The 19,096-nt window shown below is 39.0% G+C and overlaps 2 protein-coding genes across 2 annotated transcripts in view; both read right to left on the bottom strand.

The window, feature by feature from the left end:
- The window catches only part of LOC127511460 (uncharacterized), an 87,387-nt gene that overhangs the window by 50,751 nt on the left and 17,540 nt on the right, over nucleotides 1-19,096 (bottom strand). The window lies entirely within an intron of this gene.
- LOC127511125 (tripartite motif-containing protein 16-like) lies at nucleotides 7,654-18,135 on the bottom strand. The gene is made up of 6 exons (XM_051891722.1): nucleotides 17,253-18,135; nucleotides 13,478-13,573; nucleotides 13,158-13,391; nucleotides 10,875-11,034; nucleotides 10,674-10,721; nucleotides 7,654-10,437 (listed from the first exon to the last, which is right to left on the bottom strand). The coding sequence occupies exons 1-6, from the start codon at nucleotides 17,823-17,825 to the stop codon at nucleotides 9,902-9,904; spliced, it is 1,647 nt and encodes a 548-aa protein (XP_051747682.1). The 5' UTR covers nucleotides 17,826-18,135; the 3' UTR covers nucleotides 7,654-9,901.

Genomic DNA, 19,096 nt, shown 5'->3' with positions numbered 1-19,096 from the left:
GGCAGGGTCAAAGCAGGGGCAAACAGGAACAGCAGGGACAGGCAGAATCGTAGTCAGGATACAGGCAATAGTCAGGACAGGCAGAAAACACTCACAGAACAGAATACCAGGCAAGGATCAAAGGTAGGCAGCAACGGGATCGGTAACAAACAGGCAGACAGGATATAAACGCTCAGAATTGCAACAACAGTTAAACAAGACTTCGCAATCAGGTGGTGTGTGTGTGAGTCTTTTATAGTCCAGGTAGTGTGCTAAGCTGTATGTGGCAACAGGTGATTGGTGTGGAGTGTGCATGTGATTGGCAGGGAGGATTATGGGAAATGGAGTCCAGGAACTGACAGGAACAGACGGTGATCGTGACAGTTAATTGGAATTGTTGTAAGAAAGGATTTTGAAGTTGAAGTCATATGACCCGCTCAACATGGACACATACATTGGCGATGTGCCCGGTGTTGGTGGTGTCTTCTTCGGAGAGTTGCATGCCTCTCTTGGTGAATGCTGGAATGACAAGTTTCACCTTCCTTTCATTGAGGAGATCAGTTATGGGGAAGCCTCTGTCTGTAATTACTTCATCGCCTGGATGAAGGTATTCCAGGAACCCTGAATTTGCAGTTATGAGTTTATCACAACACCAGGTTTTGAAACACCAAACCTTTCAGCAAGATCACCCTACAATAAATTAAGACGCAGCTTCATCAGAGTCATCAGGAGCTGATCCCAAGTGTGTATCTGGAAGCTGTTGGTGTATGTACTGGTAAGGTGTTCGGCGACTGAATGAAATGAATCCAATGTCAACCCTGTGAGCTGACAAAGGTGGTTATTTCTCAGCAGAGTTATGTACAGTGGTGCTGGCTCAACGCATTGTGTTCTCATATCAGATGTAGGTGGCTTCAGGTTAAGTTGTCATTTTGAAGTGTAGTTGTGGTCAGAGACAGATGGATCGTCCCAGTGTGTTTCTGCATCACAGTTCAGGGGCATCCTCACAGTTGATCACTGACGCTCATCGATGCATCTATGTTAATAATGTAACCATAAACATATTTTTACATTCGTAATAATACATCATGAGAATTAATATATGATGGCACCCATTCTCAAACAGAACAGTGTGTGAGAGAGATGCATTAAAACCGAGACAGTATACACACAATCTCTAATTCTAGTGTTAATATGTAGGTCAATATCAATATCTGAATGAGAGATAGCTAGCTGGCCTGCTATCATCTGCAATTTCTGCAACTTACAGGAATAATGTAAGCTATTGTAAGACTGTAATATACCATAATACTATCGTAAATATGTACCATAGGTGGCAATGGTAATAATGCAAGATTCGTTGTATTTTGTTATCTGCTCGTTACTGATCTCAAATGTATTCATAGAACGGACTTCACAAATCTAATGTTAGGCTAACAAGCACATGGCTAGCTAAGTTAGCTTACCTGAATCTGACAACCTGTTCAGCACCCGGTGTGATTTCTTTACTGGAACATCGTAGCCGAGCCATTTCTCGGGGTAAAGGTGTTCGTCAGTCGGCCTCCCGTCCATGAAATGGTACGAACACACATAAGGGCGCTTGGGTGGGCACTTCAAGTTTAGCGCCTTTAGCCACTGCCTCAGGTACTCCTCGTCTTAAAGGATTAGTCCACTTTCAAATAAAATTTTCCTGATAATTTACTCACCCTCATGTCATCCAAGATGTTCATGTCTTTTTTTCTTCAGTCGAAAAGAAATTAAGGTTTTTGATGAAAACATTCCAGGATGATTCTCCTTATAGTGGACTTCAATAGACTCCAAACGGTTGAAGGTCAAAATTACAGTTTCAGTGCAGCTTAAAAGCACTTTAAACGATACCAGACGAGGAATAAGAGTCTTATCTAGCGAAACGATTGGTCATTTTCGAAAAAAATATAACTATATGTTTAATATGAGGCCATGGGTGCTCTGCCTCAATCGATACGAGCTCTCCTTGCCCCTCTGCTATATCGTCTAGAACTGACTGACTGACTGAGCCCGCGTGGCGCAAAAGTGAGCAGTTGACGCATTCAGGCACGCACGCAGCGTAGCCTGTACGTAATATAAACAAATTAAATTATATATTATTTAACAGTAACGGGACGAACGTCACTGAATGTAGCGAAGTAAAAGTACATTTCAGTAATTAAAAATTTACTTGAGTATAAGTATGGCCAGTTAAACCTACTCTTAAAAGTGGTTTTTTTTTTTTTATTTTTTTTTTTTTTTTTATTTACTCAAGTAAATGTAATGAAGTAAATGTAGCGCATTACTACCCACCTCTGCTTGCTAGGCATATACTGTACTGTCTAAATGAAAATGGGATTAGCCTTTGATCTACTGTTACATTAGATACTAGATTGTATACTGTAGAAGTGGAAGACCTTCCCCTTTTGTCCCACAATTCCCTTATAGAACCAGGTTTGTTTGATTCCTTGTCTGAAGCATGTAAAATCAGCTTTTGGTAAGAATGAGAGGCAACAATAAACCAATATTTTAGAGACAAAAACTGTAAATTACATTAAGACTAAATGTCATGTCATGAAATACATGACAGTGCCATTATTATACCACATATGATATTGTGACTTCAAAGCAATCATTGTTGATCTAACATATTGTTGTATTATATCAAGAAAATGCAATTACCCTGCCTCCTTTTTTAGATTTTGGATGTCTGTTACTACACATTTGGCCAATGTATTAAATATTAGGCATTGCTTAAAATATTATTATGATTTATTTTTGTTTGTTTCTAAGAAATGTATTATGCTGTATGGCTAGAGGTGGACAGTTATTGTTGGATATGTGTGTGTGTGCCTGTCCATGAGAAGGAGGAGCAGAACTGGACTGTAGCACACAGAAGTGTGTGTGGTTCTATGTGTGTGTTCAAGGACACAGAGAACTGTGGTTCTACTCCTAGAACCTTATAAGGACATCAGCCATCTTGGCTGAGTTTACTGGAGTTCAAGGACACAAAAGCCAGACAGCTTGCACCTGCGAGGCCTTGAGAAGGATCTCGGAAACTTTGGGAAAGTTACAACGTACGTCAATCAAGAAGATAACCCAACGTCTGTGATAAACAACATGAGTATAAAAGACTGATGAGTTGATTGCCTCTTCGGATACTGATACGTCACTACCCCGAGGCCTAGAAGCCCAGAGCTGAGGACAAGAAACCCCAAGCTGAAGATGGGAAGCCCAGAGCTGACTACACCTTTGACTCAAAAGAGTGATTACTGTATTTTATACTTTAATGATGAAGTTTTATTTGCCTTTACATTTTTGTTTATTATAAAAAGAAAAGTAACCAATTAAAAGAAATTTAATTGTTTACAAAAGCTGCCTACCTTGGCTTGATTTATAGTGTTTTAAGACTTTGAACAAGAATGTACCACAGAGCAGTCTTCTGACCAAATTGTAAGTAATTTTAAATGCTTATAATTTAGGCCAGACTCGACTTACTTTACCTAACCTGAGAATAATAAATAATAAGGTTAAAGGTGTTAAGAAATACACACCGAAAAACATTACTGTACTACTGATTTGTTGGGGAAATATTAATGAAAATATGAGGAAAAGAAATGCTACAATGTTTCTTTATTCTCTTATTTATTTCTGTAGGATGAAGAGATACAGATCAAGGATCAGTAACAAGATACACTTAAAAAGGTATTATTTAATATTATTAGATTTAATACTTCAACAAAACACTTTTGAGTCACATGTGATATTCATGGGTCCTGTCTGTCTCAGTGCTGAAACTCTTTATACAAACGTACATGTATAGACAGATCAGAACTTATGAATATAGTGTATTATACTGACTTTTATACAGTAATCTATTGAACATTTCAAACACACATTAGTCCTCATTAATACAGGTTTATATGTTAATGATTCTTCATGATTTTCATCATAAATCATACAGTGACAGTTCTGAATTATTGGAATCACATTCTGTAAAGATCATCTTCTCTTAAGGGAAACAGTAGGAAACCACTGAATGTGCAGTGATTATTCTGGTTATCAAATATCCTCCTGTTAGACCAAAGTCTCACATAGACAACATCTCCAACCTCCAGGATCAACACAACTCCATTTGAGGAGTTTAACCCACCCTGAGAATGATAATCATCTGCTGAAACCACCAGCTTTCCATTCTTATAAATGGATACAGCTGCTGATGGTGGGGCATGACTATATACAGAGACTCTGAACATGTACGCTCCTTTCAGTGGGGCTGTGAAAATACCTAAATCAAATAACAAGAGATACAGAATCAGCTGTTTCCTGTATGATTGCTCAATTACCAAACACACTGTAATAGTTTTGAAAGATGACAGATCATTTAATTCTCTTATACACATTACACAACTGCAGAGAGTTCTGAATGGAGCAGAAGGGTTTTCATTACTATAAACTGAGTTTTATGACTCCATTTCATTGATAATTACCTGTAATTGGGTTGTAGGCGTTCCCTATGTTTGTGAAGACGTTCCTGTAGGTTAGTGTGATTTCAGTGGTAAAAGGACCAATAAATCCACTGCCAGATTGCATCATTGAAGCTGAAAAAGCTATTTCTCTGTCTGTTATTGAAAAACATAAGCAATATTGTGATATATTACTGTATTACACTGAGAATGTATACACTGAATTTAACATCATTCAAGCACACTTTCACCTCTATTTTCCTTTCTCAACTCCACTTGACTCAGAGTAAGATTTGAAATTTCTGTGAAGGAATAAAGATTCTGTTAAATGACATTTACACTGATTATTGTAATAGATAACACAATTTACACAGTATACACTCAACTTTACACTAACATTTATACTATACAATGTATTGCATTGGTGTGTCACTTTGAGGATCATTGATAAAAGAGTGAATGTTTTGGTGAAGTACCATCATTTTTCTTGTTCATCTCATCCCTCAGTTCTGTAACGGTGGCGGTCAGTTCTCTGATGTTTCCTTTCTGCTCTGTAACGGTGGCGGTCAGTTCTCTGTTCTTTTCTTTCTGCTCTGTAACGGTGGCGGTCAGTTCTCTGTTCTTTTCTTTCTGCTCTGTAACGGTGGCGGTCAGTTCTCTCAGTGCTGCATGGATGTCAGGGATGCCCAGATTGCAGTATTGTTGGCTGTCAGTTGAAGCTTCAGCTCTCAAAGTGTCTGTTTGAGGTGGATTCTGTCTTCCGTCCTCAGAGCTGATCTGTTGACTGATCTCATTCTCATTGAGTCCTCCATCTACCTGCTGCTGGACGACAAACACAAAGGTTTCCAACAGCAGCAGTATACATACTAAAGCCTTCATTCTTCACTGATGTTTGTTTCCAGCTCTTGCTCTGTCATCCCCACAGCCTCTCATGCTCCTTTTATAGTGTCCTGATTTACTGTCTTTTGTACTTGATTTATATTGCTTCAGATAAATAAGGTAGATCCAGATTTGATATAGATTGTCACACCGTTTTACATGTTCATATCTTACAAAAGTTACCAATTTTATGTTATGACAAATAAGGAAAAAAAAGAAAGAAACACTGGCTGTAATTGTACACAGACAAAATTAGTGACATTTACACACAATGTTTAAGTCTTGTGGCTATACTCTTGAAACTGTGTATTTTAATGTTTACTGCTTTGCCTGTTTACTTCCATTGTAAGTTCCTTTTTTTTTTTAACTAAAGAAAGAGTTGACATTTATTTCTGTGGTGATTGATATCATACCACAAATATTGTTGATAGAGTTATTTCATTCATGTAATTATTAACCTGATATACAACTTTTCACATGGACAAATGACAGATTTTGGGGAAGTAGATATGTTTACATATTTACATTGACTTGTTTTATAGTATCATAATGTGAGTTGTGTTTTTACCTTTGTTAATTATTACTTACTCAGGTTCTGTCAGAAACCCTTGTGAAAAAGAAGTATACTTTTATAAAGTGTACTTATTACCCAAATAATATACTTAAAAATAACACACTTAAGTTTGAATTAAATGTAATGTTTTCAACTAACTAAATGCATATTATTTGTCATTTAATTCAAATGTATTATAGTTTAAATGTATGTTAAATGCAGTTAGTTGAGTGATTTTTTTTTTTTTTTTTTTTTTTTTTAAATACATTTTACACTTTAATACATTTTTATATGTACTGGGAAATATGGTAAAAGTGTACTTCTGAATGTACTGACATACTTTAATGTCAGTTACATGTACACTATTATATAATTAAACATTTGTAATTACATTTTTCTAATAATGAAGTAGCAATTTAGTATATTTAAAATCTATTTCAAAAATCTCTTAAAGTGTATTTTATTTAAACACTATAATGAACACTTACAAATACATAGTTCAGTCATGAAACTCTAGATGGCGCTGGATGATGGGTCCTTAATGCAAGCTGATGATCATTACAGCATTAACTACCGGCACAAGCTGATTGGTCCATGTCACTTCTGCAGCCAATGAGCTTGTTGCTCACACATTTAAATGGCTGGTTACATTCACTATAGCAGTTTGCAGCGCGCTACAGAGTTCCTCTGAATTCAACATATATAGATAAGTAAATGGTTTTCTTCAATTTCTTGTGCTATATCACTGTGTGTTTTTGCGTTGTCTGCTTTATCAGTAGCGACACACGAGGTTAATTGGTGTGTTATGTTAACAGTCCTGTTTAATGCTCAGAGTGAATTGCTGGGCATGTTAGCACCTAGCGATTCAAATATGCTTATTGCATTTATGCTGCAGCAGTCAGCAGACAACATAGTTGCATGAGGATACAGGAATAAGCTTTCCTGAAATCTTCAAAGTGAAATAGGCTTTCGCTTTTTTATTGGCATATCAAACGGAGCTACAGCAATCCTAGTTTTGTACAGCAGCAGCATGTCTAACAAAGTCAAATTGCAATTGAATATCAACAGCAACAGAGCGCTAGCTGACGTAACGTTAGACACTGTCTTGCTAAATGAGTTAAGAGTCGTGTCGGTTAATGAATCGATCATGCGGTGACATTATCATGATTAAATGCAAACAATGTATTCACCTATTTACGTATGAAGTACGTGAGCAGAGATTCCGCTTCTTAAACTTTATTTTAACAATAAGCATTTTGCAGAAAGATGGTGGCATGTCTGAGAAATAAATACAATCATTTTGTCATAACAGCACTGTCTGTTGAATTTATAATTAAGAGGTCACAACGCCACAATCAAGCTGACAAAATAATAATATTGCAGTAATTTTGACACAAAATAAAATGTGATCTGTTTAACTCACTGTGCTTTGAACTACACAAACTAACCGAAAACCGTGCGAACATTTAGACACAATTAAAACTGACATGATTGCGAGTGTTGACTCACACCTACGAACACTAGTTTCAATCGGTTCACTATGGGAGAAACCTGCAATTTAAACTCCTATATGATAATTTATGTCAGCGGCCGAGTTCGATTAGATTAGATTTCAATAGTAGTAGTAAAATTTATATAAAACACGTTTTTTTGTAGCCGACTACGCCACATAGAGTTTAAACTAAAACCCCAGGAAAACTATAGAACTCACTAGCCCACAGGTTCTTTTTTTTACAGTGATGGAACAGTGGAAAACATCACTCGAACAAAAGCTCAAACAAAGACTTTTTATTACAATCAATTGAATCAAAAAGGAGCAAAAAAAAGAAAGAAAACAAACATTAAAAGTCCAAACTCGGTAGACAGTCCAGCTTCAGTTCAGCCTCTGATAGGCATCTGCGTCACCGAACCGCCAGCTCATCCGCCTTTATTCGTCTACAGAAAGCTGTGCACTCACATGGCCATAGGCCGTCTTACCACATGCAACACACTCACTGCTAGATGCCGACGCAAACGTGACTCTCTCGCTCGTTCTCTCGTCGACCAGTTTCCGGATACGACCGCATGGTGTTGCCCCTTTACCCTTTCCACCGTGGTACTTGCTCTCTTGTGTCCCAGTCACAGCTGTCCTTTTATAAGAGAACATATTTACGCGCCAACTCAACGTCCATCACCAATTAGTTCAATTGATGTAATTAGAAGAATAGAGGTGTGGCTTAGGGAATACTGCTTGGAAAAGAAAGAAAAACGCCACAATCCACACAAAAAGAATACACAGCAGTTCCATGTGAACACATGCATAAATATAAAAAATACATTGTGCAACACTCATTTTACCCTTCATAACATAATTTATATTTTTCCTGTATTATAGCAAGCAGTTCTGTTAGATGGAAAATCACAGAGCTTGAGTAAAGCACAGATACACACCGTCACTCATCATGACTCACAAACACACACTGATCTTACTGTCTATATGAGGATTCATTACACACATTTATTCTGACATGTTATTTCACTGACAGAAGTTCAGCTGTAGTATTAGTTTTTCCCAATAGATTTGACACATTTCTCCAAACTTGGATAACTGTTCTCAAAGGTTAACACAGTGATCTGAACACATTGTAACTGTCCTGAACATATTGTACGTTTTCATTCATTTCACACAAATTGCAAATCATGTGAATCATTTTCTCAAAACACTACGCACAAAGTTCTCCAATGTTTTCATAATACATCCAATCAAAAATGATCGCAGTTTTTTTTTAAAATTGGCTTTACACAATTCACAAACATTTATGTACTATTTGTCCAAACACAATAAACAAAACTCTGGAATTTGTCATATTATCAAATGCACTTTGTATGTTTTCAATTGGCCCCAAACTGATAACTGCTTTGTTAATAATACACACAACACAGGAAATTCAGTTTTCCTATCTGTTTACACATTTATCACAACTGCGCAATGTAACAGGGAAAGTATAAAAGGGAAAGTATTCATAGAGCAAGAAAAGAATATGAATATAAGAATATGCAAGAGAAGGGGAAAATAAAGAAATAAGTGTTAAGTGTAAAGGTGGTGTGGGTAGCGGAAGGGGTGTAATAAGAAGGAAAGGAACAGATAGAGGGAGGTCATATGAGGAGAGAGGAGGATGTAAAAAAGGAGGAGAGGATAAGAGATTGGTGGAGGGCATTGGTGTAGTGGAAAGCAGGGTATAGGAGGAATTGTGGATTCAGCCAGAGTGGCACAACTGCAAATATAGCTGTTTTATATGAATTGACAAGATAATACCATTAAGTCTGATAATGCGACATCCAGAGGAAATCAACAGATCATTGTGGCAGAGTGAAAAGGTTTGTAGATCTCTCTCAAATACTGATAAAACGGCTAATTTCAAGTATGGGTAGGTTGGTACACCTATGTTTCCATGTCAGGTCGTACAATAATATAATATATATTTACAAACATTTGGTTGTACCGCCTGACGAAAAAGTAAAAAAAAAAAAAAGAATTTAAACACTTTGAAATGTTATGTAACCTGTTTAAACACATTGTTCAAGACTCAAAAATGTGCATTTCATCAGTTTTGAAAAGATTTTTTAAAAATACCTTTTTTGAAGCTTTGTCAATGACCCATATAACAAAACCTGTTAGACAAACATTACAATAAACATGTATTTTCATTAGTGTATTTGTACATCCACAGCTGAAAATGTTCTAAAATCAATAGACAATACACCTGTAGTATTTACTTAATAAATGCATTACTAGAAAAAAATGCAGTGCTTTATTTTGCATTAAAGTTGAACTGTTTGGCTGGGGTAAGAGTGTGTTTAGATCACTGTGTTAACTGTTTTGAGAGCAGTTACATTACTTTGGAGAAATGTCAAATCGATTGAGGAAAAACTGTCATGTAATGAAGAGAAAGTAAGAGACTCTACAACATCTCACTGTTACTGATCTATCATGAACTCAAAGCATTATGGGTAGAATCTCTCTACAGTCTATTCTGATTCATCAACACAGTTTCACTGATGATCCAGTATAACCGACATAAAACCCAGCATAGAGCGGTTGAGTGAATGTGGTCTGGACTGTGTGGATGAGGCTCATTGTGTCTCCAGAGACGCTGTAGAAGGACAGAGTTCCTGCACTGTGATCCACATACACTCCTATTCTACTGCTGATGATGGGCTTTACAGGGAGTTTAGTCTCTATCTTATTGTGTATGAATGAGTAACTGGAGGAAGAGCACCTCAAACTCCAGGACTGATCATTATATCCAAACCAACACTCATTACCCCGTCCCTTCCTGCTGATGCTCTTATATGACACTGATATAAACACACCAAACATAACACCACTCCACTCAATCTCCCAGTAACAGCGTCCACACACACTCTCTCTACACAACACCTGCCACAAAATATCAAATCTGTCTAGATGATCAGGATACGGCTGCTCTGTGTTAGTGTAAGTAATCACTCTGTTCCTCTCAGACAGACGGAGGCGTTTATGTGCTGTGTTCAGATCCAGAGTGAGCTGATGGGAATCTGATGGAGATAAAACACATCAGAATCAGGAATGATCAATCTGATCTTTTAATGTATCTGAACTCTTCATGTTCAATATATCAGCAGTGTCTCAGTACAGTTTACCAGATATCCTGTGCTAATCATCATTTACATGATCAACTATAAAACTCTTCTGTCATGTTTTCTTTCTCCTTCTACAGGAAGAACATGAACACACTCAGTGAGTTTTTCTGCTTGTTTTCTTAGTGACTTACATTGTAGGAAGTCGTTCCTGGTCCTGGGAACAATGTTGGTGAAAGTGGCTGTGGAAATCAACAGACATGAAGAGTGTGATTATCATGACAAGAGAAAATCATCCCTGCATCCATCCCTAAGACATTTCTAATATGATGATCTACATGATATGAGATGATGGAGGATCATTTCTGAGAGCAGATGAATCTCCAGGACTTTACCTCTGTCAGAGATCTTCTTGAGCTCCTCTTTGCAGAAATCCTCCAGTTTGTCTTTCAGCTGATGGACAGATTCTCTCACGCCATCAAAAGAGGAGAGAGAACTGAAGGGATCGTCATTTAAGTCTGTAGATTCAGGAGGAGCTGAGAGAGACTGGAAACTCTACAGAAAACAGAAATCAAAGCTCATCACATCCACACTTCAGCCAATAACCTGCACTACTGTCAGATTTGAGCAGCTCTTGTTGATCTTTAGTAACTCTCCTCAGTCCAGCACTTTCACAGCATCAGCTTCATTCTTCTCATATTCATTATATCATGTTAGAGCTATAAGTTCTAGTGTTTGACACTTAAACCATATGTATAACTTTCTAGGAAAACACTTGATCAAACATCTGGCAATAAAATAAATGTAACAATCAAGAGCATCAATGGCGTCACATGACAGGGTTGAGTAGATTTGATCAGGAAAAGCAGTTCAAAGGCAACGAGTAGAGTGAGTATTCTTTATAACTTTTGAGCAGTTAGTGGCTCTGAAATTCACAAGGACTCTTAGGACACGATCACAAGGTCAGGTTTTGTGATTTAAATACGCTGAAGCATTGCTGATATACAGCCTCACTTCCTGTTTGAGGACTTCACTGTCAAATTCATCAGTATGTTAATGAAACTTATTATAAAAGGTTTTCCTGTTTGAAGATTATCTGATTTTGAAAGCATTACTCAAAATGTGTAGTATAAGTCAAAGATTGTAAAAACAATTGATAATAAGATGATAAATGATAAGTAAAGAGATGGAAAATCTAGATGGGTGAAACTGGTACCATCAAGTTCATGGATTTCACATTGTATAAAAAACTTTAAATGTACTTCCAAACGTAGGTTCGGGAGTAGCCTAAACATTCAGTCCTGTCAATCATCATTACGAGCTTATATAAGCAGCAGTCACTGCGTCATCCCAGCGACAATTCTTCCAGCATTTGACCCCGTCCCTTCCTTTGAACCATGTCCCAACCCGGCAAGCTCCAGCAGCACTTTACCTCTTAATCTTCCAACTACAGATTTTTGCCTAGGATTAAAGGAATCTTTTAGGATTCTCAATTTGTCTCAGGCGACCAAATCGTGGCCAAAATCATACAGTGTGCACCTGCCTTTAGTTCTAGTGAAAGGAACTCTTTATGCTTCAGCTTACTAAGACACTTTGGACAATTTCAAGTTCCCAACTTTGTGGGAACAGTTTGGGGATGGCCCCTTCCTGTTCCAACATGACTGCGCACCAGTGCACAAAGCAAGGTACATAAAGACATGGATGAGTGAGTTTGGTGTGGAGGAACTTGACTGGCCTGCACAGAGTCCTGACCTCAACCCGATAGAACACCTTTGGGATGAATTAGAGCGGAGACTGTGAGCCAGGCCTTCTCGCCAACCTCACTGCCTGACCTCACAAATGCGCTTCTAGAAGAATGGTCAAAATTCCCATAAACACACTCCTAAACCTTGTGGAAAGCCTTCCCAAAAGAGTTGAAGCTGTAATAGCTGCAAAGGGTGGGCCCTGTTTTTACTAAACCCTACGGATTAAGAATGGGATGCCATTTAAGTTCATGTGCACGTAAAGGCAGGCATCCAAAAACTTTTGGAAATATAGTGTATCTTTTTGGGGGTTTAGCTTGGAGCTCAAGCCGAGCCTCGAGTTCGAGCCTCCTGCGAGGACAGCAAGCCAAGTTTGTTTACCATTACCATTCAGACTGAATGGGCAGGCGAACTTGTGAAATGTAGTTCCAAATGTAGGTTCGGGAGGAGCCTAAACATTCAGTCCTGTCAATCTTCACAAGCGTATATAAGCAGCAGTCACTGCGTCATCCCAGTGACAATTCTTCCAGCAGCCCTCCTGATCCACATCTCCTCCTCTATTTCTCTTATTCTCCCTCTGCACAGTACTGTTATAGGGGTTCGAGCCTCCTGCGAGGACAGCAAGCCAAGTTTGTTTACCATTAGCCATTCAGACTGAATGGGCAGGCGAACTTGTGAAATATTAGTGAAGTTTTGATCTGTTGCTGTCTGGAAGCTCAGTATATCTTTCCTAATAGATTTCCAGAGCTGAACTGTATTTGTAAGTGTGTCTCTTTCAAAAGAAGATGATCAGATGAGAGTCTGACTGATGATTATATAATAACTGAACACAGAGGTCAACACTTCAGTCAACGGCTCATTCTGCTCTCATGAAATGTTTCTCTGTGAGTCTCTTGCTCAAGTCCACTATGATCCTGTTCTCTAGATCTCTGTTACCTGCAGGAAATGGATGTGATCCTGTGCGTGTGAAAGCTGCTCCAGCTCAGCATCTCTCCTCCTCAGATCATTGATCTCCTGCTCCAGACGCTCCAGTCGTCCTTCAGCTCGACTCACTGCAGTCTTTTCCTGATCGTTGGTCCGCTGTGTGGCCTCAGAGCGGCTTCTCTCAATGGAGCGGATGAGCTCAGTGAAGATCCTCTCACTGTCCTCCACTGCTGTCTGTGCAGAGCGCTGTTAGGACACACATCACAATCACACAGTGGCTTCAGTGAGTCCTGACTGAGACTTCTCAAACTTCTCTTCTTCTCCAGACTCACCTTATGAGACTCCACAGCCTCTCTCAGCTGCTGAAGATCTTTCCCTCTCTGCTGGATCCTCTGCTGGAACAACCTCTGCGTCTCCTTCAGCTGGTCCTAAATGACAAACCAATAATAAGAGAAACAACACATGAATAATCAAGTAAACAGATATAGTATCACTAAAGTGGTGAGATTTGAAGGTTTAAAGATCTTCCATGGTATCTTCCATTATAGTGTCATTCATAAGTGCCGGTATTATTTCATCAATGCCTAGATTTATAGGGATACTTCACCCATAAATGTAAATTTTTTCAGTGTTTACTTGTCCTTGTGTCTTTCCAAACTTCTGATTTTCCCTTTCATAACACAAAAGAAGATATTATGAAGAATGTCTGTTTCTAGAGCCCAAATCAAATATGGTGACACATCAATAACATCAGACTTCACTGTCTCATGCATGTCACATGATTAAACATGCCACCATATTTGATTTTTCTTATCGCTTCAGAAGACTTCGATCCCTTGGAGTTGTATGGATTTCTTTTATGCTGCCTTAATGTCCTTTTTGAAGATTGAAACTTTTGGACCCTATTGACTATACTGACAGATGAGACATTCCTTAAGAATAAAAGAAAGTCATACCAGTTTGGAATAACATGAGTAAATGATGAATGTTCATCTTTTTGGGTGAATTACTGGTTTAAAGGGATCCTTTATGCTTTTTTCTTTCTTGTTGATCTTTTTTTAGTGTGTAATGTTGCTGTTTGAGCATGAACAAGTTCTGCAAAACACAAAGTCCATCAGTGGGAGTTATTCTCTATATCAGTGCGCACTGATTCTGAACTCCCTGAAATGTCGCCATTGTAATCTTGAGATTTCTTTAGGGAATGAACATGTCACAATATCCCTGAATTAATTAATTCCTGCCTAAGGCATACGCAAAATAAAGGGTCGAGGCCTGGTTGAGTTGAAGTGTGTTGTTGTCATGTTCAAGAGACACTGTTTTTAACCATCCCCAATCTAAACCCCTTTTTCGGCCTTCCTAATGCAGACCAACTTGATGGTTAAAAATTACTTCTAACACTCTTCATCAGCAGTATACAAACACAATCTTTTGTTGAGTTCGATAGGATAACGCAAGCTCTGCTAATATTGTGAGATAGTCGCTTAGCTCGCGCCTCCTATGGGGAAAAGCAGCACAAATGATTTCTGTGTATCAGCTGAACGTGATGCAAAATTCTGAAGGAAAGGATTCGGGATGGGTTATTAGCTGGATCTTTAAGTGTACCTGATAAAATCTGGGCTCTGACGTAGCTGATGATGGGGTGGTTACGAAGCGATGGCGTTGGGAGGTATGGGCATCTGTGATGCTGTAAACGGAGAAAATTGTGATTTTGCCTGAAGAAGAGGGTTGTGAGGGAGAAACTCCGGGGCTGACGTTGAAAGCGGAGGCAGCTTCACGCTTGGGACGGCCCCTGGGGCTTGGGAAGCGACAGGGAAGGAAAGGGAAGGCTGGGGTGGAAAATATGCCGACTGGGCCTGTGCCACTAACAGAGGCAGCCTCACACTAGGGTCTGCTGTAGGCCACTGATGGGGAAAAAGGTTGGTGGCAGTAGGAGGAAAAGAAGGAAAAGTTGTCTGGGCCTGGAACTCTAGTGGAGGCAGCCTCACGCTAGGGAGAAGAAATTCACTGGTAGGGGCGGGTAATTCTGTACGGGGTGCAGCGCCGGAAAAAGCTGCGGAGTGTGGCTGAGTAGAGGGAGGAGGAGGGTGGGGCTTAGCAGCAGCAGAATCCGGGGCCCGGCCCAGGCTCGCTGAAGGCTCACTGCCCCAGCCTGACGTTCGGAGACAATCCGGTCTTGCCCGGGAGGGATGCGTTTTTTTGCCCTTAAAGATTTTGGTCGCTTTACTGGCGGCCTTGAAGGGTGATGAGGATTTATTAGAAGCGCAAGCTGACTGCATACAATTCATATAATGCAGGTTTATTAATGCGTCTTGAGAAATGGACGTCCACGCTGGTCAGTGCTTGCCTTAATCCCAGCACTGTCCATTTCTCGATTGCAGGTATATTTGGCTGGGCCATGGAGTATGAAGATGACGAGGAAGATGGTGGGTGTCTTAATGGTGGAGGTGAGGGGTGGTCTAGGCGTCTTGGAGTGTGGAGAGCGGAACAGATGGGCTGGTGACGCCGCAATGGAGCCGGAGGCTTGGCGATGACACGTGGCGGAGTGTAGGTGCTCCTTGGATTGGCGGAGTGCAGCAAAGGAATCTGGGAGTAGAGGGACTCGCCATTGGATGGGAAGAGTTCAATCTGGCATAGAGGCTATTACGCAGATCCAATGCTGAAAACTGTCGAGGAATCATGGGTGAGTTTGCTGTTTATTTATAGGCCTGCACTCATGCTGATTGGGTAGATATGTTGATTACTGATTGTTGACAGCTGGTTTAGATGACGTGTTGATTGGATAGATTATTTGAATGTGCTCCTCCCAACTTTGGTAATAAAGCTTAATTTAGAAATCGCATGTGTATATTTGATCCGTGGCGTGTTCCCTTAAAAAATAAAACTAATCTACTGCGTCTTCAGTGGCTCTGATGTCAGGAGTACATGGAGACTGTTATGTTCACTCTTACATCAAACAAAAAAACACCTCAATCTCTTACAAGACATTCTTGTCATTACAGCTACTCCGGTGTGAGTTTGAGTGTGAGAGTTTTTTGAACATTAAGGCCCGGTTTTATAGACAGGGCTTAGACTAAGCCAGGATTAGGCCTTCAATTAGAGTTTTTAAGCAGCTTTATAGACATACCCTAGAAAAAAAAATATCGTTGGTGTGCATCTTGAGACAAAACAATAGCACTCACATATTTTAAGCAATGTCAGTGCAAGTTACTTTCAGTTAAAACAGCTCACACATGCATTTTAGTCTGGGACTAGCTTAAGCCTTGTCTGTGAAACAGTGGGTAAATGACATAAATATATTCTAGTAGACCCTATAGTCAAAATTATGAACCTGTAAATCAAGGTTATAATCGTTAACGAAAACGAACGAAAAAACGAAAACTAGGTGGGAAAAAAACATTGTCGTTAACTGAAATAAAAATAAAAACGAGGCATTACAAAAAAACGATAACTAACCAAAACTGTAATGTGTGTTTGGCAAAACTAACTAAAATAAAATAAAATTATAGATTAAATGTCCTTAGTTTTCGTCTTTGTCAATGTCTTTCATAGAGCAAATAACATTCAGCTGCATTTCCTCTCCCTGCGTCTCTCACTCACGCGACTCTCTCACATACACGCGCGTGCGTGCGTGCGCGCACACACACACAGCTCCTCCCCTCCGTGCAAGCAAGTTCACGAAAGGTTGGTATCTCGTGAACACCTTTACACAATCACACATTAAAAAGTGGTATAAAAATATTTTTAATTCTAAATATAATTTTGTCAGTGTGCTAAAGTCGACCCGAGAAGCAATTGCTACTTTAGAAAGTTAACTAGTTGCAAATTTGAGGTAAAATGCACTTGGGTTGTCGATGTCAAAACACTATATAAGCTGTGATTCAAATCGGGTTTGTACATTTTATGTACTGGTTTTATTTTTGAATGAATATTTTCTAAAATTGTATTATGTTTTTGTTGAGTTATTATTCCACAATACTTTTTCTGACCTTTTTGAATCTTGCCCCTGACAAATAACCCAAATTACAAAAAAAGACTAAAACACTAAAACTAATAAAAACTAATAACCTTGCTGTAAATGAGCATAAGGGGACCTCTTTAAGTTCATACCTGTTTCTCTGTCCTCTGTGCTGCAGCTGATACAGTGTCGTGGTTTTTATGTTCATCAATCGTACACAGCACACATATACACTTCTGATCAATGCGACAGAAAACCTCAAGGATCTTGTCGTGTTTCTGGCAGATCATCTCCTGCAGTCGTCCAGTGGCATCAGTCAGATTGTGTCTCTTTCTTTTTAATAAACTCTCATGTTGTTCAAGGTGATTCTGACAGTAAGACTCCAGACACACCAGACAGGACTTGACGGCTTTGTGTTTTCTTCCAGTACAGACATCACACTGCACATCTCCAGCTCCTGCATAACAGTCAGCAGGAAGTTTAATCTTCTTCAGTTCCTCCAGCACTTCAGCCAGCATGGTGTTTTTAGCTAAAGCAGGTCTTGGACTGAAGGTCTGTCTGCACTGAGGACAGCTGTAGACTCTCTTCTGATCCTCCTGATCCCAGAAGTCTGTAATACAGATCTTACAGTAACTGTGTCCACAGGGAATGGCCACTGGATTCTTCAGGATATCCTGACACACTGAACAAAGGAACTCATCCTCAGAAAATCTGGCTTCTGCCATTTTACTGCATGAATACAGAGACACAAACACACAAAAACTCAACTACTCTTCATTTTCAGTTTCTCTTTCTCTGAACTGAAAGAGAAGAGTTTCCTACTTCTGTGTTTGAGTGACGTGTGCAAACCACTTGTGTCTGTAAAGCAGTGTGATAAGGTGTGATGGTAATAACAGTCCTGTACAAGAAATGATGGCTCACTCACAATAACACTTCAGTGCAATGGTGTTTATATACACACAGCGCTTGGCTGAAAATATGTCCTTCCACATACAAATAAAAACACTTTTTAAACCATTTTTTGCTTAAATGCTAGATGAGTGGAAAGTACCTGGAATACTTAAATGCTTGAATGCTATATGAGTGGAAAGTACCTAAAAAACGTTCCTTTGTTCAGTTTCCCGCCACTCATCTGTCTCCCCAGTTACTATCATTATTAGTTCATATATGTCAGCTGTGTTCTATTAATTATCCTCAGTTGTGTTTGCTATTTAAGTTCCCCTTGTTCACTCTATCTCTGTCTGATCACCATCCATGTAAGCGTGTGTTGTACCTGATCTTCCGCCTGTTGGATTTATAATTAAAACCAGTATTTTGGATTAATTATTTTCCGTCTGTGTCTGCCTTCCTGCAACCACTGTGATAGTTACATTATTTTATCAGGTGAGATTTATGGTTTTCGGATTACGTTGATAAATGTATACGGGCCGAATCATGATGAAACAGACTTTTTTAGAAAGGCATTCTCTCTTATTCCTAATTTGTTTCAAACATATCGTGTTGTAGGCGGGAACATTTTAGACGTGTCCTTGATACCTATCTTGATAGATCATTGCTTAAAAGCTCCCCACAATCTAATTCAAGAAATGTTTTTAATGCATTCATCAATAACTCTAAATTGGTAGACATATGGAGACTACTACATCCAACTGAAAGATTATACATTTCATTTGCATGTACATAACGTATATACCCGTATTGACTATTTTTCTGGTGGACAGCAACCTTATATCTAGTATTATAAATTCTAAAATTCATGATATATTAATCTAAGACCATGCCCCAATTTCATTTGAGGCTGTCCTTGATTAAACGTCTTTTCCCTGTCTGAAATGGAGGATGGACTCCCTACTTACGGACGACCCAAGTTCATTGACTACTTGAGTTCACAACTGGAATTTTGTTTTCGATACTAACGATAAGCCAGAGATATCACCTGGACTGCTCTGGGAAACTAAAAGCATATGAGGTTGTGTAATATCATATCCAGGGTCCC

The sequence above is a fragment of the Ctenopharyngodon idella genome, chromosome 4 (assembly GCF_019924925.1).
Source record: "Ctenopharyngodon idella isolate HZGC_01 chromosome 4, HZGC01, whole genome shotgun sequence".
Taxonomy (NCBI): domain Eukaryota; kingdom Metazoa; phylum Chordata; class Actinopteri; order Cypriniformes; family Xenocyprididae; genus Ctenopharyngodon; species Ctenopharyngodon idella.
Note: the sequence above shows the minus strand (reverse complement) of the source record. Positions and strands in the feature narration are given on the sequence as shown.